The 19,643-nt window shown below is 43.6% G+C and overlaps 3 protein-coding genes across 4 annotated transcripts in view; 2 read left to right on the top strand and 1 right to left on the bottom strand.

Moving 5' to 3' along the window:
* The window catches only part of LOC134101981 (FYVE and coiled-coil domain-containing protein 1-like), a 34,514-nt gene extending 25,910 nt beyond the window's left edge, over positions 1 to 8,604 (bottom strand). The window contains exons 1-8 of one of the 2 annotated variants that reach the window (XM_062555915.1): positions 8,540 to 8,604; positions 7,267 to 7,375; positions 6,215 to 6,321; positions 5,079 to 5,204; positions 3,753 to 3,859; positions 2,455 to 2,598; positions 2,144 to 2,237; positions 283 to 1,227 (exon numbers count right to left, since the gene is read on the bottom strand). In XM_062555915.1, coding sequence (XP_062411899.1) covers positions 283 to 1,227; positions 2,144 to 2,237; positions 2,455 to 2,598; positions 3,753 to 3,859; positions 5,079 to 5,204; positions 6,215 to 6,321; positions 7,267 to 7,327 — 1,584 coding nt within the window. In that variant the 5' untranslated portion in view covers positions 7,328 to 7,375; positions 8,540 to 8,604. The remainder of the gene's footprint in view (positions 1 to 282; positions 1,228 to 2,143; positions 2,238 to 2,454; positions 2,599 to 3,752; positions 3,860 to 5,078; positions 5,205 to 6,214; positions 6,322 to 7,266; positions 7,376 to 8,539) is intronic. The other variant, XM_062555914.1, reaches the window with a different exon arrangement.
* Positions 8,605 to 9,210: 606 nt separating this feature from the next.
* cwc15 (CWC15 spliceosome associated protein homolog) lies at positions 9,211 to 14,127 on the top strand. The gene is made up of 7 exons (XM_062556918.1): positions 9,211 to 9,362; positions 9,847 to 9,988; positions 10,391 to 10,503; positions 10,610 to 10,713; positions 10,829 to 10,936; positions 11,761 to 11,888; positions 13,920 to 14,127. Exons 2-7 carry the CDS (start codon positions 9,858 to 9,860, stop codon positions 14,047 to 14,049), a joined length of 714 nt encoding a protein of 237 aa, XP_062412902.1. The 5' UTR covers positions 9,211 to 9,362; positions 9,847 to 9,857; the 3' UTR covers positions 14,050 to 14,127.
* A 439-nt stretch (positions 14,128 to 14,566) lies between these two features.
* LOC134102769 (chemokine XC receptor 1-like) lies at positions 14,567 to 17,894 on the top strand. The gene is made up of 2 exons (XM_062556997.1): positions 14,567 to 14,666; positions 15,843 to 17,894. Exon 2 carries the CDS (start codon positions 15,857 to 15,859, stop codon positions 16,862 to 16,864), a length of 1,008 nt encoding a protein of 335 aa, XP_062412981.1. The 5' UTR covers positions 14,567 to 14,666; positions 15,843 to 15,856; the 3' UTR covers positions 16,865 to 17,894.
* The last annotated feature ends 1,749 nt before the right edge of the window (positions 17,895 to 19,643 follow it).

Here is a 19,643-nt window from a genome sequence, read left to right as displayed (position 1 = left end):
CTATTATCCAGTTAGTATCTGGTGTGTGTGTTTGTTGCTGATTATCCAGTTAGTATCTGATGTGTGTGTTTGTTGCTGAGGATCCTGCCAGTTAGTATCTGGTGTGTGTGTGTTTGCTTCTGATTGTCCTGCCAGTTATTCGATGTGTGTGTTTGCTGCTGATTGTCCAGTTAGTATCTGGTGTGTGTGTTCACTGATTGTCCTGCCAGTGAGTATGTGGTGTGTGAGAGGGTTGGGAGATGGTGGGGTGGTTGTGTAGGGAAAGGGGATGCCCTGTCTGACCTCTGATGCCTCTGCCTGCGCGGTCACCCTCTGTAGCCGTTCCTCCAGCGCGTGGGCCTCCTCTCTCAGACGCCTCTCTCTCTCCTCGGCGGCGGCGTCGGCGGCGGCCATCTTGGCGCGCAGGGCCGTGGCCTCGGCCTCCAGGGCGGCACGCGTCTCGGCCAGGTCCCTCTGGCTCTCCTCCGAGCGCCGCACCGTCTCCAGCAGGCCCTCGTTGAGCCCCATGAGGCTGGCGCACTGGGCGCGGTAGTCCTCGGCGCGCCGCCCCTGCTCCCTGGCGCCGGCCTCCAGCCGCTCCCGCAGCTCCGCCGCCTCCTCCTTCAGCCGCGCGCTCTCCTCCCGCGCCTCCTCTCCCCTCGCCTCCGCCGCGCTCAGCGCCTCGCGGCCGGCGTCCAGCTCCCGGCCGAGCCGCTCGGCCCTCCGCTGGCCGTCGGCGGCGTCCTCGAGGGCTTGGGCGCGCGCCCGCTGCTCCTCCTTGAGCTCGTCCAGCAGCCGGTGGATCTTCTGGGCCGAGTCCAGGTGCCCGGCCGCCCGCTCGCCCTTGTCCTGCAGCGCGGCGTCCAGCTGCTCCACCAGCTCGCGCCCGCGTCTCTCGGACGCCTCCAGCTGCTCCTGCCTGGCGGCCAGCGCCGCGCCCAGGGACTCCGCCTGGCCGGCGAGCGCCCGCTCCCGCTCCGCCTGCAGCGTCTGGCCGTCCAGCGAGGCGTCCAGCTGCCGCTGGAGCTCCACGACCACGCCGCGCAGCTCCGAGGCCTCGCCGCCCAGCTCGCCCACGCGGCCCAGCAGCTCCTTCTCGCGCAGCTCCGACTGGTCCAGCTCCAGGCGCAGCTCGTCCACCGCGCCCAGCATCGACGACGAGTCGTCCGCCAGGCCGGACACGTCGCCGGGGAGGCCGAGACCCAAGCCGCTGCGGTCCAGGTCAGGACTGCCCAGGAACTCATGGGCCTTGAGGACAGAGGGCAGGACAGAGAGAGAGAGAGAGAGGGGGGTAGACGGAGGGTTAGAAAATGGGACATGAGTAAAAACAAAAACAGAAACATGAAAAAAGAGAGAGAGAAAAAAACCCGAAGGAGACAGAATGGGACCAAACAAAAACTGAGATGGATGAGATTATTAGCAGATACTAAACAACAACACAACTGAAACCCTACAGGCTTATCAATGTGACTATAATAACACAGGGAAGACAGGGAAAAGGGTGTGTGACCATTTCTCCTGCAACAAATTTGTCTCTTCTGGGTCAGTCAAATACTGCCATCTATAGGGGGCTCATAAGTCTTCATTACTGACTGAAAACTAATAAAGGTATTTTATTGTTTTTAACAATGGCTAACATATTTTTGTCCAATCTGTATTCACACTTTCAAAACTCAAAATACAACTAGCAGAAGATCCATCTATTGTCTGATGTGAAATACATCAATCATAGCTGACTCCAATCTCCGTATAACCTGATGCTGGAGTTCATACTGCAATTACATGGAAATCAACAATACCGTCAAAAGGGACTTTTTGATTGACAACCACACAGGAACAGACAGAGAGAAAACAAGATTGTCTGTTACAAGGGAGAGGAGTAACTGCATGAGGGCGAGACTGAGGACCCGGGAGAGGAGCAGTTGGACCGGGTCAGTGAGTTGGAGGAGAAGGAGAACTATTTGTCCAAATGTGTGATGCATGTGTGTGTTGCTGTGCACACAAAATCTGTAATATGATGTATGATGTGAGTTTTGAAACTGTGTACCTGCTTCTTGTTTGTGTGTGTGTGTGTGTGTGTGTGTGTGTGTGTGTGTGTGTGTGTGTGTGTGTGTGTGTGTGTGTGTGTGTGTGTGTGTGTGTGTGTGTGTTAAAGGTGCATTACCTGTGAATAGGAGCTTGCCAGACTGTTGATGCTGGAGCTGCGACTGGGTGGTTTCCACATGTGACTAGGGGAGTTGGTCATACCCAGAGTCCTCCTACAGGGTAAACACACACACACACACACACACACACACACACACACACACACACACACACACACACACACACACACATATACACACACACACACACACACACACACAATTTTCTTTGGAAAATGGAGAATGTGCGTAATGTGGCAAACAAGAACCCTATTTTGTTGTTTATTGTGTTGCTGTGTTATTGGTGTTTACTGTGTTACTTTCTGGCTACCTGGCAAAAGTGGGCCAGGCTGAATCAAGGTCATGACCCCGAGACGCCACATCGAATTGCACATCGTTCAGCTCGTACAAATGATTGATGATGTCAACACTCATGTGGGCCTTCAGGAAGGGACTGCGGGAGTAGTACCAGTCACTGTAAACATACAGACACAAAGACACACGTGCGCACACACACACACGCACACACACACACACATACACACATTACATTATTTGTCATTTAGTTCTTTTCCAGAGTACTTTCTAGTCTCTCCCTGGTGCAACTCAGAGTGAGGTTCCATGCTCAGGGGCACTTTGGTGGAACATCCTGGAACTAAAATCACAACCTTCTGTTGTTACACTTGGAGGACTAAACCTCTCCCTCTCTACTAACCAAATGATTAAGGTTAGAGAGACATGATGTGCATCTTGAGAGGAGAGATTCTAAAGTAAGCTACAGACCAAAGAATCGCGACGAGATGAGCCACGACATTCTAAAACCTTGACTAAACATGTTGAATGCTTTGCTACGGCTTGCAACTACGTGCAACATTTAATTCACACCACTACAACTCGGACTCGTTGCATTGTGAATCTTTGGTGTGAAACATTGCTCTCATATCAAACATATCTGATTTCTATAAATGGTTTGTGAGAAATGAAACAGAAGTGAAAGCTAAGGGGAGGTGGACTTTCAGAAGCATTTCAGAGAAATAGGTACAAGTTCACCAGAAGTTCTGTATCCTCAAACAGCTGAACATTGCAACCTCTGTGTTTGCAAATGAATGAGCCACGTCGGCAGTGGAAATAAATCAGTTTCACCATGTGCCCTGATTCTGACTGGTTCTAGTCTGTGGTTTTGCCCCTGACACGACCTTTTGGCAGGTGTCTTGCCCGTGACAATACTGCAGTACTGCCTGTAAAGTCTGTAGTCTGTAAGCAATACAGCCAAAGTTAAATGTTTCATGAAACCTGGTGAAAGGGTGAAGCATAGGCCAAGGAGGAACCCATTACATTTGTGAGCGGATCCGAATCCCAAAGCGGATCCGCATATTTACTTTCTTTTTCACACATTCCGAGACTTGGCCTTGCCAGAGGTCTGCGGTTTCCTACTGCCCTCCTCGTTTATCAAGAGACATTTTGTGCTGTCAAACTGTGTTACTGTAGATGATGCATTAACAAGCATTGCAAAAAGAGGATGTAGAGTGTAGATGTAGAGAACAGGTGAGAGTGGGAGTGGCTGTGGTTCAGTGAGCTGACAGGACACTGGGCTGCACTAGGCTGCACTGACGCGGCGAGCACACTCACCTGGTGACCCTCTGGTTCATGAGGCACTGCTGTAGTGTGTCAGCTAACCGCTGGTGCACCAGAGAGTAGCGCAGGAAAGCACGACCCTTCCCCAGAGATGTTTTCAACTGTGTGTTGACACGTAGACACACACACACACACACACACACACACACACACACACACACACACACACACACACACACACACACACACACACACACACACACACACACACACACACACACACACACAAACTGTGAGAACAGATTCCGCTGCTGACCAGACACCCAAAAAAGTGGTATGTCTCTATGTAGTGTGGTAGGAGCGGTTTATGAGGACTAAAGCTAGGCCCACATACAAGTACTGTCTGCACAAACAGCATTATTTTCAGCTTCCTTTGTCAAACCTGTCCACATACATGCAAGGGCTTTCACATGTTCTCAACCACAAACCATAAATGGGCTATCTTAGATGGGTTATCTTAAAACTGAGCTATGCTTAAATTGGTCAATATTTTTCATCACAGGCCAAATAGAAAACAGAAGTTAAATGTTACATATAGCATAGAAACCTGTAAACATTAAAATAAGATGATGTAGGCTACAGTATAGAGTCAGATAAAGTTGGGTAGCTCAAAAACTCACATCAATAGTTTGTGTCTTAAAGGAGCCATACTATTCCTAAACTAGCACAGTTCTGTTGACCTTTAGTTGTTGCTACTGGGCATGAACAACTGACTAATTATGAGTTCTGTTCAACATTGGTAGTAGGTTTAGAAAAGATGTCAGCACATTTTTATCAAATAACATATGAAATACCAATAACCGTGATCATTTTGGTCATGATCAAATTTGTATACCATATCACTAGTGCCGGTAAAAAGTTTTTTTCAAAAAGATCCTTGATACATATGTTCACACACACACACACACACACACACACACACAACCACCCATAATTGTAATCCTTTCAAATTATCTTTTTACTACTTAAGTTTCACATAGCATGCCTCAGTATTGCTAAAAACGTATGTGTGGTGGTCGTGGTGTGTCTATGTGTATGTGTGTGGGGGAGACAAAATAGTATTTTGCCTAGGGCTTCCAAGTTCCCAAACCGCCCCTGGGTACAAAACTGGTCTTGTTTTCAAGTGCAATCAATAAATTAACTGTACATTAACTGTACATTTTGATTTTTTACAGATAGCATGAATTATACAGTACATAGCAAAGGAGTCAGAGGACATTTCTAAAATTAGGTTTAGGGGGGAAAGATTTGCTGTGCGCGCGCGCACACTTTGACTTCACAAAATCTCACTCCAGCCAAACACCAATGTCTAGTACCTACCTCTGGGATGGACTTGACAAAGCGTATCCCATCGTTGGCTCCTTTCACCTTGGCTAAGCAGTCACTAAAGTAGTCCCAGTAGTCTTTCCTATTGCCCAACAGGGTAGTCTTCTCCTTCTGGTCAAACTGAACACACAACACACAACACACAAATTGCATTAAAACAACTACAAACTAGAAAAGTACTCAGACAGTGCAAACCTCCACCAAGAGAACACATAACCGCCTCCTGCATCCAGATGGTGAAATGTAATCGTTTCTTCTTTGGGTCATTTCAGACCTTCCTTGTTATCCATCCATAACTTTTTGAGTTAACTTGCAAACAAACAGACAGACAGACAGACAGACAGACAGACAAACAAACCAAAAAACAAACCCTGATGAAAACAATAATAAATTATTGTTTAATAAAAGTCCATGCATAATCTAGAAACTCTCTTATAGCAATGTAACAACTGATAATGCCAAAATCCAAAGTATTTCCAAACGACTTTTTTTTACTGTTGGCAATGGCAGTTTTCAACTTCAAACTAGCAACTTGACAAGATGACACCTTTAGAGAGTTTTACTGTGTGGTCTTAGCTGATGCTATTTCAGTGTGTGTGTGTGTGTGTGTGTGTGTGTGTGTGTGTGTGTATAGATAGAGAGAGAGAGAGAGAGAGAGAAGATATGCATGTCATGTTTCTTCTCTTCCTCCTACATTTTCGGTTGAGTTGGTCTTGAACACATCCCAAGATGCCTCTCGTTTGTGAATTCGGTCAGACTGAAAGCTAAATCGTGTGTACGTGCATGTGCACGTTCTTCCAATCTCAGGTAGAATTTACTTTAATCAAATGCAGTTGAGCTCAATTTGGAGCACAGCTCGAACTGGGTTAATTGCTTATGCAAATAAGTCATTTCAATATTTGATTACTTCATTGGTTAGTCAAAAAAGCGCCCAAAAACTAAGTAAGGAAGAAATGAATTTTGAATGAATTGAAGTCTATATAACCATCCAAAGTGGAGTTACTGTACAGGTCTCTTTCCATACATGAGGGAGCCTGACTATGTATTCCAGAAATGACTGGCTGGAGGCACTACCCAGCTGGCACAGGGTGGCAAGTAGTCATGCCTATGAGGACTTTTGCGTCACTCACCTGGAGCAGGTATTCTAGTTTGTAGGAGAACTTGTGTAGGTTTGCGCTGTCATCTGTGATGGGTTCTCCTGTCTCTTTGTACTCTTTAGCAAGCTCAGCCACAGCATCTGTGACAACAGAGAACACACATATACATTATACAGAACACACCCAGGACCAGTCCCCATACTCCACTGCCCCCCCCCCCCGCCCCAACACCACCACCAAAACCCCTCTCTCTCTCTCCCCTCCTTGCATCTACTTTCATCAGTCTCCTTCACAAAACTCTTCTAAATAACTGTCATGTCCCAAACCATCCCCAAACTCCCTGGAAATTCTAACTCTCTACTCAGATTTGCATTGCCCTTCCATTTCTGTCCTGTCCTGTCCTGTCCTGTCCTGTCCTGCCCTGTCCTGCCCTGTCCTGCCCTGTCCTGCCCTGTCCCTCCATCCTGGCACACAGCACTGTGGACGCGGCGTGCCTCGGAGCCAGCGCAGGAACTGTGCGGAGACGGGGGACGGGTGTCCTCTCAGCAAGCTCTCCCTCTGCCGCGTCCGCAGCGCGTCCGCTCTCTGCTTCCACAGCACCGTAGTCTCGGAGGGGTGAAGGGAGAGGCTGGACATGTCAGCCCCACCAGCGGTGCAGCACAACGGGCTGCAGCAAGAGCACTGTGATGCCCACGAGATCCAGAGATCCAGAGGAGCCAGAGGGTTGCTTCACATTAAAAACGGCTGTACAAGGGGATGGACCATTAGGTGCGGTCCACGGTTGTCTCTCCGCTGCATGCTGTCCCTCTTCCTCTACCTCAGAGACTTGTTTTCGCTCCAGACAATGGATTGTGGCCCTTTCTCTTTCTCTCAAACACATTCACACACGGATTTATCCATGCGTGCTCAGACTGCCACACATATGCATACCTTGCGCGTACGCACAGTAGGTAAAGAGTAGGTTCTCTCTCGTTCTCTCTCTCTCTTTCATTGACAGACACACTACACAGAGGCAGGCAGGCACACACAGGCACACACACAGGCACACACACACACACACACACACACACACACACACACTGTACCGTGCAGATCTCGGATAATCCTCTGGAGCTGGCTTTCCCCCACAGCCGGACTGGTTGCCATGGCCACACACACCCTAGCAAAAGGGGTCGGGGGGTCACGAAGAGTCTGCTGAGTCAGACAGTCAAAGATATTCAGAGCCAACAGAGACAAAGGACACACACACAGACACACATTATGTGAGCAGACTCATGCACCCTCACACACAGTGTGTTAACTGACTCACACACAAACACACTGATTTTCAAATGAGAAAACCAACACCAACAGATCTTGTGATTAATGTTGTAATTCAATGAAAATGGCAAAGGCAGAGCCATACACAAGATGTTGCTCCATGAGCACTAAAGGTAGTGGAGTAATTTCATTGATTGTTGAGCTCATGCGTCGGCATCCTTTCACAATCTTTCCATTGCAGAATGTGCATGCAGTTTTAAAGTATCTCAACAAGAAGTCCAAAACTTGTTGAGATATTTTCCAAAGGCTATCGCGTTCAATTTGAGGATTATCGGTCTAAGTATGCCACATTTTGTAATATAATCTTCATCTCTTAATAATCTGGGCCTAATTCATGAGTGGGACTCCAGCTATTGTGTGACCTCCAATGAGTAGCCTACTCCCTGTTGTTAAACAAACATTTCTTCGCCACAAACATAAGTTAGAGATAGTAGGATAGTATAGTAAGTAACTGTGAAATGCAAAACGTCACGTCCATGCACACTGCAAATGCTGCTTTTACACGGGTGTGTGCGCAAACAGAACAATCGACCACATAGGAAGTGGTGAGAGACTCCCCGTACAGAATCTAATTTAATGCTGTGCGAAATTGTCAACCAACTTGTTGAACCATAGACCTAAAAGAAAGTGTTGAACCCGCAGGCTGAATTAACGCAGCTTCGACGACGGAGATGGCAGTGGCCTACTTTATGCAGACTGTTAACCAGTCTTGGGCAGCTAGTCAACCCAGTAAAGCACTGTAGAGATCACTGTAGAGTTTGCTGGGTAACAATTGAATAGCTACATTTCCATTTTAGATGTAACGATACACGAAGACGTCATAAACTGCGATACTGACTGACCACTTCTAAAATTCCTACTAGGCTATTATACAGTTACAGCCTACAAAGACAAGGCTGGCTAGCCTTCAAGGGTTTTAAAGCAAGTTATTATGTATATCTGAAACTGACATTTCAATAAAACATTAGGGTTTTGATGCACGTAGCAATCGACTAATAATCTGCTCTGTATCAACTCGAAAAACGAATTTAATCATACTTATTGCCAGATGTCCCACAGCAGTCAACATAGTTTACATTGAATAACAAACTGGCTAGTTGCGCTGAACTAAGTGATTGACAGTTGTCTGAGCTAATCAGAGGAGGACATCCGTATACGTCACTTCAAATAAGTATTTTATTGCTTACTTGTGATGATTAAGGCTTAATAATAATCCAACATTTGCATTTATTTATTGAAAATATATTTTGTAACGATACAAATGATTTCAATGATGAGCTCTACTAGAGCAACATACTTGCTGAAATTCCCCCTTTACCTTTACTCCATTCCCATTGGATAAGGATAGAAGATTATTACGATTGATAGTTTGGTTGTAAAGCGCTAGTAAGTAAACACGGGCATCCCCGTTTATGGGATCATAGTCAATTTCAAGTAGTTGCAGGAAAACTCAATAAGAACATTGCTTCCTTTCATACCTTCGTAGGACGTATTGCCACTTTTAAGTGGAGACAGGAGTAGTAGCCTAATTTATATACACATACATAGCATTCTACAGAGATGTTTACTTCTTTGTTAACACAGAGAGAGAGGGGGGGGGGGTAATCGACTTCTGACTTATTCACAGGTCTAGTAGAGATCTGAATAATAGTAATGGTTTGGTGTGGTTACAGTGTGGCTACGGCCTTCTTCAAATTCGGTGAATGAGCTATTTGAATCAGGCAACATTGGACACCTAAATCCACCGTTTGGATTTCATCACTGTTTGTTTCAGCCAATGGGTGGAAAGAATGATTACCCTGAGCTTGTGTAGGACCCTGTACAGCACACACTCACTTGTTTGAGTCTGTGTGGATTGGAGGTAAGAATTTGATTTATTTAACACGGTTTCCTTATGTTCCTATACTGTGCGAAATAAGAGTAGTGTTGTAATGGTATAATGCTGTTTGTGTATTATTTCCAGGTCTGATATTTTTCTCAATCCAATATACTTATGCGACGTGTGAACGTGAGCTATGTTGTAGCTACTGTATGCCTAACGTTGTAGCAGCTAGCTAACATCAGTTCTTGATCTACATCTTTGTGATAATAACATGCCTAGATAGAACAAGTCAGTAAATTGAGTCCAGTATACATTGTGAACGAGCTAGTTGTATCACATATCAGGTTGTTTATACTGTTATCAAGTTTAGCCATCTTGTAACCTGGAACTCCGCTAACGTTAGCTGAAAGTTACGCGGTCTGCTAGCCCTAGCGAAATTATATCTGATGAACCAGTTGGTTGAATTCAGTCGTACCACGGGCCAGCAGTAATTAAGGTGCATGGACAATATGTTTTTTTCCAGGACGCATAAGGATGACCACCGCCGCAAGGCCAACTTTCGAACCCGCTCGAGGGGGGCGAGGCAAAGGAGAAGGCGACCTCAGTGCTTTATCAAAACAATATTCTAGCCGAGATCTACCAGGGCACACAAAAATCAAGTACAGGTAAGTGCTTACAATGAAGATTGCAGCATTATGTGCATGTAGTGCGTTCTATGCCTCTGCTTTCATTTTTGTCCCTAAATGATTTTCAATAATGTACCTATTCATCTATGGTACAACACTGATGCTTTGTTCACTAAATGGCCAAACGTTGTGCTACTTTCACATAGGTTTTCATGTGCCTATTTGTCCCACAAACCTTTTTAGTAAATGACAGAAAATTGTAACTTTACCTTGTTTTATCCTCAATATCTTCTTGCTCATTGTATTTAGATAACTCAAATACTTGCACATAAATAAAATAGCATTAAAGATAAAGAAGATGATGATAGGTTTTGACTGTGTGTATACAGTGTATAAAATGATGAAATGTATTTTTTTTTTTTTTTTTCATTGTCTCATCAGGCAACCCACCCAGGATGCCCCCGAGGAGGTGCGTGCCCGTGACTTCCGTCGTGAGCTGGAGGAGCGTGAGAGAGTCGCTGTGAGGGACAAGACCAGGGAGAGGGGACCCAGGGGTAAGGGCATTGCTGCAGCATTGATTTTCTTTTTTTCACCGAGCTTCAAAGAGCCTTGTATTTTTGGATGGAAAAAGTAAGATGCTATCCTTGGCCTTGTCACCAGACCACACCACATCATCGTCGTCGTCGTCGTCATCTTCCTCAAAAAGACCACGTCTCGATCAGATCCCAGCTGCAAACTTGGACGCAGATGATCCGCTCACAGACGTATGATGATTTAAGTTCATTCTGAAAGATGTTTATCTGTTGTATGTTGTTTCTTTAACTCTCGTGTGAGGTTGTACCTTACCCTGCCGCTGCCTTTATGCCTTCGTCTTTTCAGGACGACGAGAACTCTGACTCCGACTCTGACAGTGACGACGACACTGCCGCTCTGTTGGCTGAACTGGACAAAATTAAGAAGGAGCGGGCGGAAGAGCAGGAGCGAAAGGTATGCCATTACAAAGTGCTGGACATCCACAATCATGCCCACTACATAGATCAAGATATAGAGCCCCAAGGGGGAGCTGTGGCACAATCGGCTGCAGTGTCCGTATCACATCCATGTCTAAGAGCCCAAAACTAGGCTATTTTGATTATATCATATTCAGCCAACCCAGCCGATTTGTACATAGTGGACTAACACAACGCTGGGTTATTTAACCCCAGGTTTGTAAAGGGTGTGTGTGTGTGTGTGTGTGTGTGTGTGTGTGTGTGTGTGTGTGTGTGTGTGTGTGTGTGTGTGTGTGTGTGTGTGTAAAACAATAAAAGAATAAAACATGTCGGCTAGTGTGATTTAAGAGATACACAGTGCACACTGACAACATTAAATGTCTAAGTCTTTTATCTATTGTAGCCTATATTCAGGTGAATTAAACATGCGATAAAAATATGTTAGCATAACATGAGGGATAGATGTATTTTTACAAAAGAGATAGCTAATAATAATAGATTGAAAAGAGGTAATGATGGACCAGATTGAATAGAGACAGCATATAAGAAGATGGACAACAGATCCTTGTCAGTCCCTATCAACACAAGTGTTTTTCAAAGGCCAAGATTATTGGACTCTAAAACTGATGGTCAACATTATAGAGCAGCTGCAGCAGTTAAAATAAAAAACAGACGTCATCAAGACCTTGATGACGTCTGTTTTTTATTTTAACTGCTGCAGTAAGTCTCCTTTTGCATGGTAGTTTGGCTGTTAGTCTTCCACTATATCAAAAGATGCCAATGTAAATCTGCTGTGTGTGTGTGTGTGTGTGTGTTATGTAGGACCGGGAGCAGAAGGCTGAAGAGGAGAGGATTCGCATGGAGAACATCCTGAGCGGAAACCCGCTTCTAAACCTGGCAGGGCAACAGCAGCCAGTACCAGCTCCGGCCTCCTTCCAAGTGAAGAGAAGGTAACTTTATTGAAATGTGGTGTGTGGTCTACATACAGAAGATTTATGTAGTTAGGTAATTCAAGTTTCAGAAAATGGCAAGCGTGAGATGTGTTTTTTTGACTGTCACACTCAAAGCGTGACACTTGGCAACTCCGATTAGAGTCGCTTTTTCAAGTGTGAACTTACCAAGAAAGAGGCAAATAAATGTTACACAGCTCAGCAACAAGTATTTAAGACAATGATAGACTTAGCAGCCTTAACGTTAAAGGAACACTTCACCGTTTTTTCATATTAAACTATGTTATTCCCTTAATTAAGACAAGTTGATGCATACCTCTCACGTTTCAATGCGTGCACTCACTGGCTCTGGCGCGTGGCGCAACTTTGATAGCACTTAACTAGCCCAATGCATTCATTAGGATCCAAACAGAGATGAAGTTAGAAGGGACCAAAAACATGTTTTCCCTATTAAAATACAGTTACACGAGTAGTCACACGACCAAGTATGGTGAGACAAAATAAAACGTGCGTTTCTAAGCAGGTAAGAGAAATAAATATATTGTGTGGCGCAGTAATATCCTCACTCTTGCACTTTCAGTTTCACTTTGGAGTGAGGATATTACTGCGCAGTTTCTTAAGTGCTCCCAATGTTATTCCGCCACACAATATAGTTATCCCTTTTGTCTGCTTAAAAATGCACCACGTTTTATTTTGTCTCACCATACTTGTGACTACTCGTGTAACTGTTTTAATAGGGAAAACATGGAGGTGTTTGGTCCCTTCTAACTTCATCTCACACTGATTGACACTTTTGCATGCCCGCCGCCACAAACTCTGTTTACAACAAGAGAAGGGGTAGCCTGATCTCACCAAAAGGCGTAGAATGACACGCCGGTTTCTTAAGTCATTTGGCGTGTTATTTGACGCATTTCATGCTTTGGGCGTAGGCCTACAATGCCACGCTCTTAAGCGACCATTTCAGCAAGCCATCACGCAGAAATTAATTTCGGTCATTTGTAAGGAGAGCAATCAGTGTCGTGGATGGGGCAGGCTTCAGGAGTTCTGTCAAGCAATGAGGTACCGTATCCCAAGTGTAACAGTCACCAATAGAATTGAAACAACAACTTTTGGGATTGAAAGCTGAGAAGCTGATTAACGACGCGATGTAACAGCACATGAAACTTAAGTTGGGTTTTACCACTGTAAAACTTCAATTAGCCTAATTTAATAATATTTGTTTCAATCATTGAATGAAGCGTGCTATAGCCTATTTGGGACAAGAGTCACGACCTTAAATTGCTTATACAAAAATCTTTATCAGCTCTCAACATTTGCTTGTTGTTCATTTTCCGTTGTGCGCAGAGAGCGCGAGGGTGCGGGTGAGAGCGAGAAAGTGTGTGTGTGTGTGTGTGAGTGCGAGAGCAAGCGAGAGTGAGGTCTGCAGTCTTGACCTTTGTCTTACTTGTTTTTGAGTAGGCAATAAGTTGTCAAATATGTTTATACTTAAATGAACTACCTTTTACAAGTAGCTATGTCTCTTTGTATTACTTTGTCCTGTTAATGCGCGTCATTGACAAAATGCGCAAACAGATATTCGAATATAGTCGAATCCATCTGTTTTTTAGAGCGAATATTAGAATGTCATTTTTGAGAAATTTTGACAGCTCTAACACACACACACACACACATTCTCACACATACACACATTCTCACACATACACATATTCTCACATAAACATATACACACACACATTCACACACACACACACACACACACACACACACACACACATTCACACACACACATTCACACACACACATACACACACACACACACACACACACACACACACATTCACACATACACATACACACACACATTCACACACATATTCTCACACATACACAAAGGCTGTGCATCTTGTGTACCATCATCAATCCCTTTACATTGATGTCAATATGGACAGTATTGCCAGGGAATGTGCTCACTTGTTCTCTGTGGTGGAAGGAGTAAAGAACCAAGTGCCTCATGCTTTCTTTCATTTTCAGGTGGGACGATGACGTCGTTTTCAAGAACTGTGCGAAAGGAGTCGATGAGGCCCGCAAAGAGAAACGTTTTGTCAATGATACCCTTCGCTCTGAATTTCACAAAAAGTTCATGGAGAAGTATGTTAAGTAGATCTGAATAGAGAATGTCTTATGTTGCCCTTTCTTGTCTGTCTTTGTTAATTCGCTCAATAAAGTTATTTGTACCTTCCATGTATTATTGAAGTGTTTGTGTTAAATTACATTTTATCATACCACATTCACACCACCTCAGACAACTGTCAATCAAAAATGACTGTATGTTTTAAGTAGGGAGGGAGGTATGTCTATTTTCATACAGGTACAGATATGATTAAATTGACCGGGTTACATTTCTTGAAAATTAAATATTGCATGCATTATAGGATAATGGATATTTGAACGAGAAGTCTAACTGGTGTATTTCACTCGCGTTGATGGAGCAGAGTGTAATGTGACTGAAGGTTGGCTATGCTCTAGTGAGCTAAATCAGCAATTCGCTGATGCTGTTGCTTTAATGTAAACATCTCACCCTGAGGATAGGCGTGTGCAAATGTTAAGCAAAACATTTCTATGACACAATGTAGGCAGGTGAAGACCTGGTTATTGGCTCATTTCAGTTCCGTTTGGGAGGGGTATGCAACCACAGTGACACTTGTTAAGAGAAGAGAATAGACCAAAGGCTTCAGAAGAAAAATATCTTCTGGGATTAACATTATCGTGAAATCTAAGGTGAGAAAATATAAATTCTAAATGCTTTCATTGTATTAGATTGTGAGCGCAATTTAGTAAAGTGCGCGCTTGTTGTAGGCTACTAAATTGTGTTCTCTCAATCTCTTTTTTTCGTAAAATGAGCGCATGCTCAGTACGGTTTTATAGCCTAGTATACTGTTGAAACATGAGGTGAGTATTACCTCCATTTCCACAAAACAGAAGTAAGATATTAGAGTCTAATAATTATGATCCCCTCACCTCGAGGCTTTGTTTAGTAGCCTACAGCACTTTTTAGATAAAATACATGTCTCCGTATTTGGGGGGGAAACTGCATCCTCTTATTTTCGGGCGAATTAAAATGATTCAAGAAATTATTTGCGCTCGAACACCCATACAAGGCATGCACCCACACAACCTACTCTTTATGTATGGAGTCAGTGGGCTACCGGTTCATCAGAGCGATGCCATAGAAGAAACCTTTTCAGTGGTTAAGAACCATCAAGGCAATAGTTCAACAGAGTTTTGACTCTCTATGGAACCATCCAGAGATTTAAAGAACCAAGCAGTTTTATTATGACCACCGCTAGCTAGCGGTCATGTAGGGATTGTCAAAGTTTTTTTTTTTTTTTTCGTCTGAATTTTTGGACACCATAACACCGGAGCACATGAAACTTGATGCATATGTATCCCCCAGTAGACTTTTACGGAAGTAGGCTGTTGTCATTGGGTATTCTTATGTATGCAGATAGCATACTATTAATGAACCATGTCATTACTGCCCAGAGAAGTGAAGTTCTTAGGATGGAAGAACACATCCAATTTGCTTGATGCCCACTCCTTCTTGAGCAGGTGCACAGTAGCCTACTACGGTAACTTCCATATAAATTGAACTGCCAGGCTAACCTGTGTTATGACCTGTCCTGTCCAATGTGCATTGTTTTGTAATTGCAAAGTCTTATATGAGATTTATGAGAGATACTGTACATTTGAGAAAATGTTTATCTTAAGTTGTAATTATGTGATCCATAGCTCTTCAGTTAGGGTTTGTCTTGCACCCATTCAATTAAACAGGGCTGTAAGCCTTTTGAGACTGAGGGGCACACATTTCAGAATATTTCCTTCTATCCACTAATTGTCTGGCACAGGCAACCCTGATAAATAAATTAACCATTGATGAACTTTTCTGTGTTGTAGGCCTTTATGAGACAATGACAACAATCACGCCATCTCCGCCCACCTTTGAATATGATGTAGAATATGACACTGATGCGTGCATCAAGACTGGTGTGATTGAGTTTGGTTCCATCGCCACCCCAATCATCTTCTGCCTAGTAACGCTCCTTAGCCTCTTTGGGAATCTACTGGTGCTCTTGATCCTGATCAAGTACGAGAATCTCAAGTCCATGACTAACGGCTTCATCTTCAATTTGGCCCTCTCAGATCTCATGTTCACCCTTGGATTACCTTTCTGGGCATACTATCATATTTATCAGTGGACACTCGGAGAAGTGACCTGTAAGGTGGTCAATTTTGTTTTTTATGCTGGATTTTACAGTAGTGTCTTGTTTTTGACAGTGATGTCACTGCAAAGGTACAGAGCAGTAGTCTATCCCTTGTCTGACCGTGGCGAAAATCGAACACAGTTTGCAGTTGCTTTGTCATTCTTGGTATGGGCACTCAGTTTTGCGGCAGCCTTGCCTGCAACATTACGGAGCAGAGTCCAGATGCACTTTGATGCCTATCACTGCCAGTATGACAGCTTGGAGTGGAAAACCGCAGGAGAATATCAGCAAAATATATTTTTCTTCATTGCCTTTGTTATCATGTGCTTTTGTTACACCAGGATACTTCAAACCGTTCTGAAGTCCCCATCAAGTAAGAGAATTAAGACAGTGAAGCTCATCTTTGTCATTGTGGTTGTGTTTGTGGTGGGTTGGGCACCATACAACATTGTTATATTCCTCAGGTCTTTCTCTCATTTGTACCCATTTAATGATTGCGCTGTGAGCATTCACCTGGATTATGCCTTCTACATATGTCGGCTGATAGCTTTCTCGCACTGTTGCCTTAATCCTGTGTTCTACGCCTTTGTTGGAGTAAAGTTTAGAAAACACTTGAAAGCGATCGTTCACAAGATCTCACCGCCACCTCAGGCAAGTTTGGAGTCTCAGCGCACAAGGATGGTCGTTTTGCCTTCAATGGGGTCCATGTACTGATTAGTGTGCCCTCAGACTTGTTTGGAGTACTTGCACCAGGCCCTTCAGTGATTCACATGTATCAATGCATCATTGGGCTCATCCATCCCAAGGCCGGAACCATACAGTGGAAAAGAATCCAGATGTTGGTGCCAAGTTTAAGGGGTTACATTTTTAAGTTTGAAAAACGTTGGAATAGCATTTGCATGTTTGCTCTGCTTTCTTCTAATTTTGCACTTTTGGGTCGGCCTATGGGGGCAAATTACTTTGGTTCAATGTGATCATGTAAACGGTACTGAAAACAACTGCACCCAGACTAAGCTATGACACTTTGACCTCATTTTCTCCTCGCTCCTTTCCTCACTCAACTATGCCACCTTCTATTGCTGCCCAGTTGGCATCATCATGTGCGCTCTCTCTCTCTGTGTCTGTCTGTCTGTCTCTCTCTCACTCTCTCTCTACTAGCCTACTCTGAATGCGCAAAAGTGAAACCTAGAAATATCAGTAAAAAACGCTTCTTGCATGATGTTCAGGAATGGACATCTATTTATTTTTTATCTGAATGGCAAATCAAGCAATATTGTTAATGCCTGAGAGTTGAGATCCCTGGGCTGATAGCACAGCTTGTGTCCTATGTCCCCATAGTCCCCATGTCCCCTCAAAGTGTATTATGATTACAGCCTTGAGAGTGGTTGAACAGCACGGTGTCCTGGCAGACAAACTCAGATCCTGAACATGCTCAAGACAGTGGAGAGATGATGGTTCTCTTTCGATTTTGGTTATTATGCCACTCACTCTTTTTGAGCCATGTGTGCCCCTGTGCCACTAACTGTAGCTGCACTCCCACACTGCACTTTATGTACTTCACGGTCTGTCTTTTATACAGTGTGCATTTTACTTGTATATTGATCCTGTCTGTAAATAATGTCTTGTCTGTTTATTTTGGAGTTGTATTATTGTAGATATTGTACTGTATATATTGTGTATACGATATATTATATATTTATGTATAGGCTATGTTTTTCTACTGTTAGAGAGACAATTATGGACAATAAAGCACATTTCTGATTGAGATACATGTATGGAGTACAGTGTATGTTGTCTTAAGTCACTCGAGATACAAATGTGCTATTGTAAGACCCTGTCTCCTTTACATAGTGCATGTGCAGTTCCAGAGAACGCAACCTGCGTACCCAACCCACATTGTGGTTTCTGCAGGCAGCTGTTTCATTTCAACTGTGACACACGGCAAGTCTCACCAGTACTCAACTGAAAAACATACAGTTTTCTGGTAAAACACCTTATAAATTCCATCAAAACAAAAATATGAAAAGGTCAACATGCTCCCACTCTCTGTAGGTGAGGCTTATTTGCCCTCCTACACACAAAAGCAGCCTTAATTGGAAACTGAATGACGTACTAATGTGAATAATAATAACAGATGGGTACTTTGTGGTTCAAACAAGACTGTAACTACTAATTCAACTACAGTAATCTAAATGTATATCATTGTTTCAAAGTTGAGAAGTAAATTGTCGAAACTGACAAACTGTGACGTTCTGTGAACCACAATGCAAAAACAACTAAAATGGGTTCTTTCTCATAGTATGTTATCTCATGGTTCTCATGAAATCCTGCCGCCTGCATCGTGCTCTAAAAGTATTGAGATGCCCATTACACTCACAGGAACTTTCCATTCTAGTCTGTGGAAAGTTCTGTCCATTCATTCAGAATATTTTTTCAGGTCAAGCACTGATGTTGGACAAGTAGGCTTGGCTCGTAATACTTCTAGTTCATCCCAAAGGTGTTTGAGAATCCTGTTCTCAGTGGGCCATTCAAGTTCTTCTACATCAAACTCGCCCAAATATGTCTTTACTGACATGGAATTGAAGGATGGAAATGTGTACATTTTCACCAAGATCGCATTATTGAAGTTCTGTTGGTGAATATACAGGTTGATAGAGTTATAAAAGTATAGCGGTGGGTAAAGGTCAAAGATTCCGGACAATAGAAACAAAGACCAGAACTAACATCAAAAGACAGAAGTGAAGAGATTAACATGGGGAAATGGAAACGAGAGCGGAACTCTGTTAAATAGACGCTCAGGCGTCAGTGAGAGTTATAAATGAAATCAAAACATGGCTGGCTTGCAATTAATGTCAACATGCTACAAATGCACTCAGCACAGGGACATTCTGCATACGTTTCCATTTTAACGAGTAAGAGATTAAACAAACAGTGAAACAAATACAACAGTGAAATAAAGTGAAAACAATCATCATATTTTTTTAACAATAAAGGAGCTGTTAGCACTCTCTGGTGGAGAAGAGTGTAACCCACAAAGCATAAACGTACAGTAACAGTGTTGATAAACATCTGAATGTAAATTCAGACTCATTTATGAATTTCTTGTCATCAGCATGTTACTTCCAGTGATCCTCCATCTGATACTAATCTTCTACAGCCATTACTCTAATCCACGGATATGCTGTCAAAAATAATTATGTTAATTGTTATTATTATTATTATTATTATTACGTTATTATAGTAAACATAAACAAGAATGGTGAAGGTGTACAGTAGGTGTTCACCCTGCCTTCTCCTTGTTCATGACTAGAACTAATGAAAATAACTCTTTGTTTGGAACTGGGTCACTTTGCTGGCCAGACCCACCAGAACCCCAGTGACAGCCCTGTACCTGAACAAGTAGACCCTGTGGTGGACCAGGTCTGAGAATGTCCACGTGTCAGGTGTGCCCTTGGTGTTCCTGCTGGTCCAGATGCTGTGGCCCTCGGGACCC

The sequence above is a fragment of the Sardina pilchardus genome, chromosome 15, assembly GCF_963854185.1.
Source record: "Sardina pilchardus chromosome 15, fSarPil1.1, whole genome shotgun sequence".
NCBI classification, from domain to species: Eukaryota; Metazoa; Chordata; class Actinopteri; order Clupeiformes; family Clupeidae; genus Sardina; species Sardina pilchardus.
Note: the sequence above shows the minus strand (reverse complement) of the source record. Positions and strands in the feature narration are given on the sequence as shown.

Coding starts and splice junctions, on each gene's coding strand:
- cwc15 (XM_062556918.1), top strand. CDS start 9,858: ATGACCACCGCCGCAAGGCCAACTTTCGAACCCGCTCGAGGGGGGCGA. Junction 10,937..11,760: donor CGGAAGAGCAGGAGCGAAAG/GTATGCCATTAC, acceptor TGTGTTATGTAG/GACCGGGAGCAGAAGGCTGA. Junction 11,889..13,919: donor TCCTTCCAAGTGAAGAGAAG/GTAACTTTATTG, acceptor TTTCATTTTCAG/GTGGGACGATGACGTCGTTT.
- LOC134102769 (XM_062556997.1), top strand. CDS start 15,857: ATGACAACAATCACGCCATCTCCGCCCACCTTTGAATATGATGTAGAA.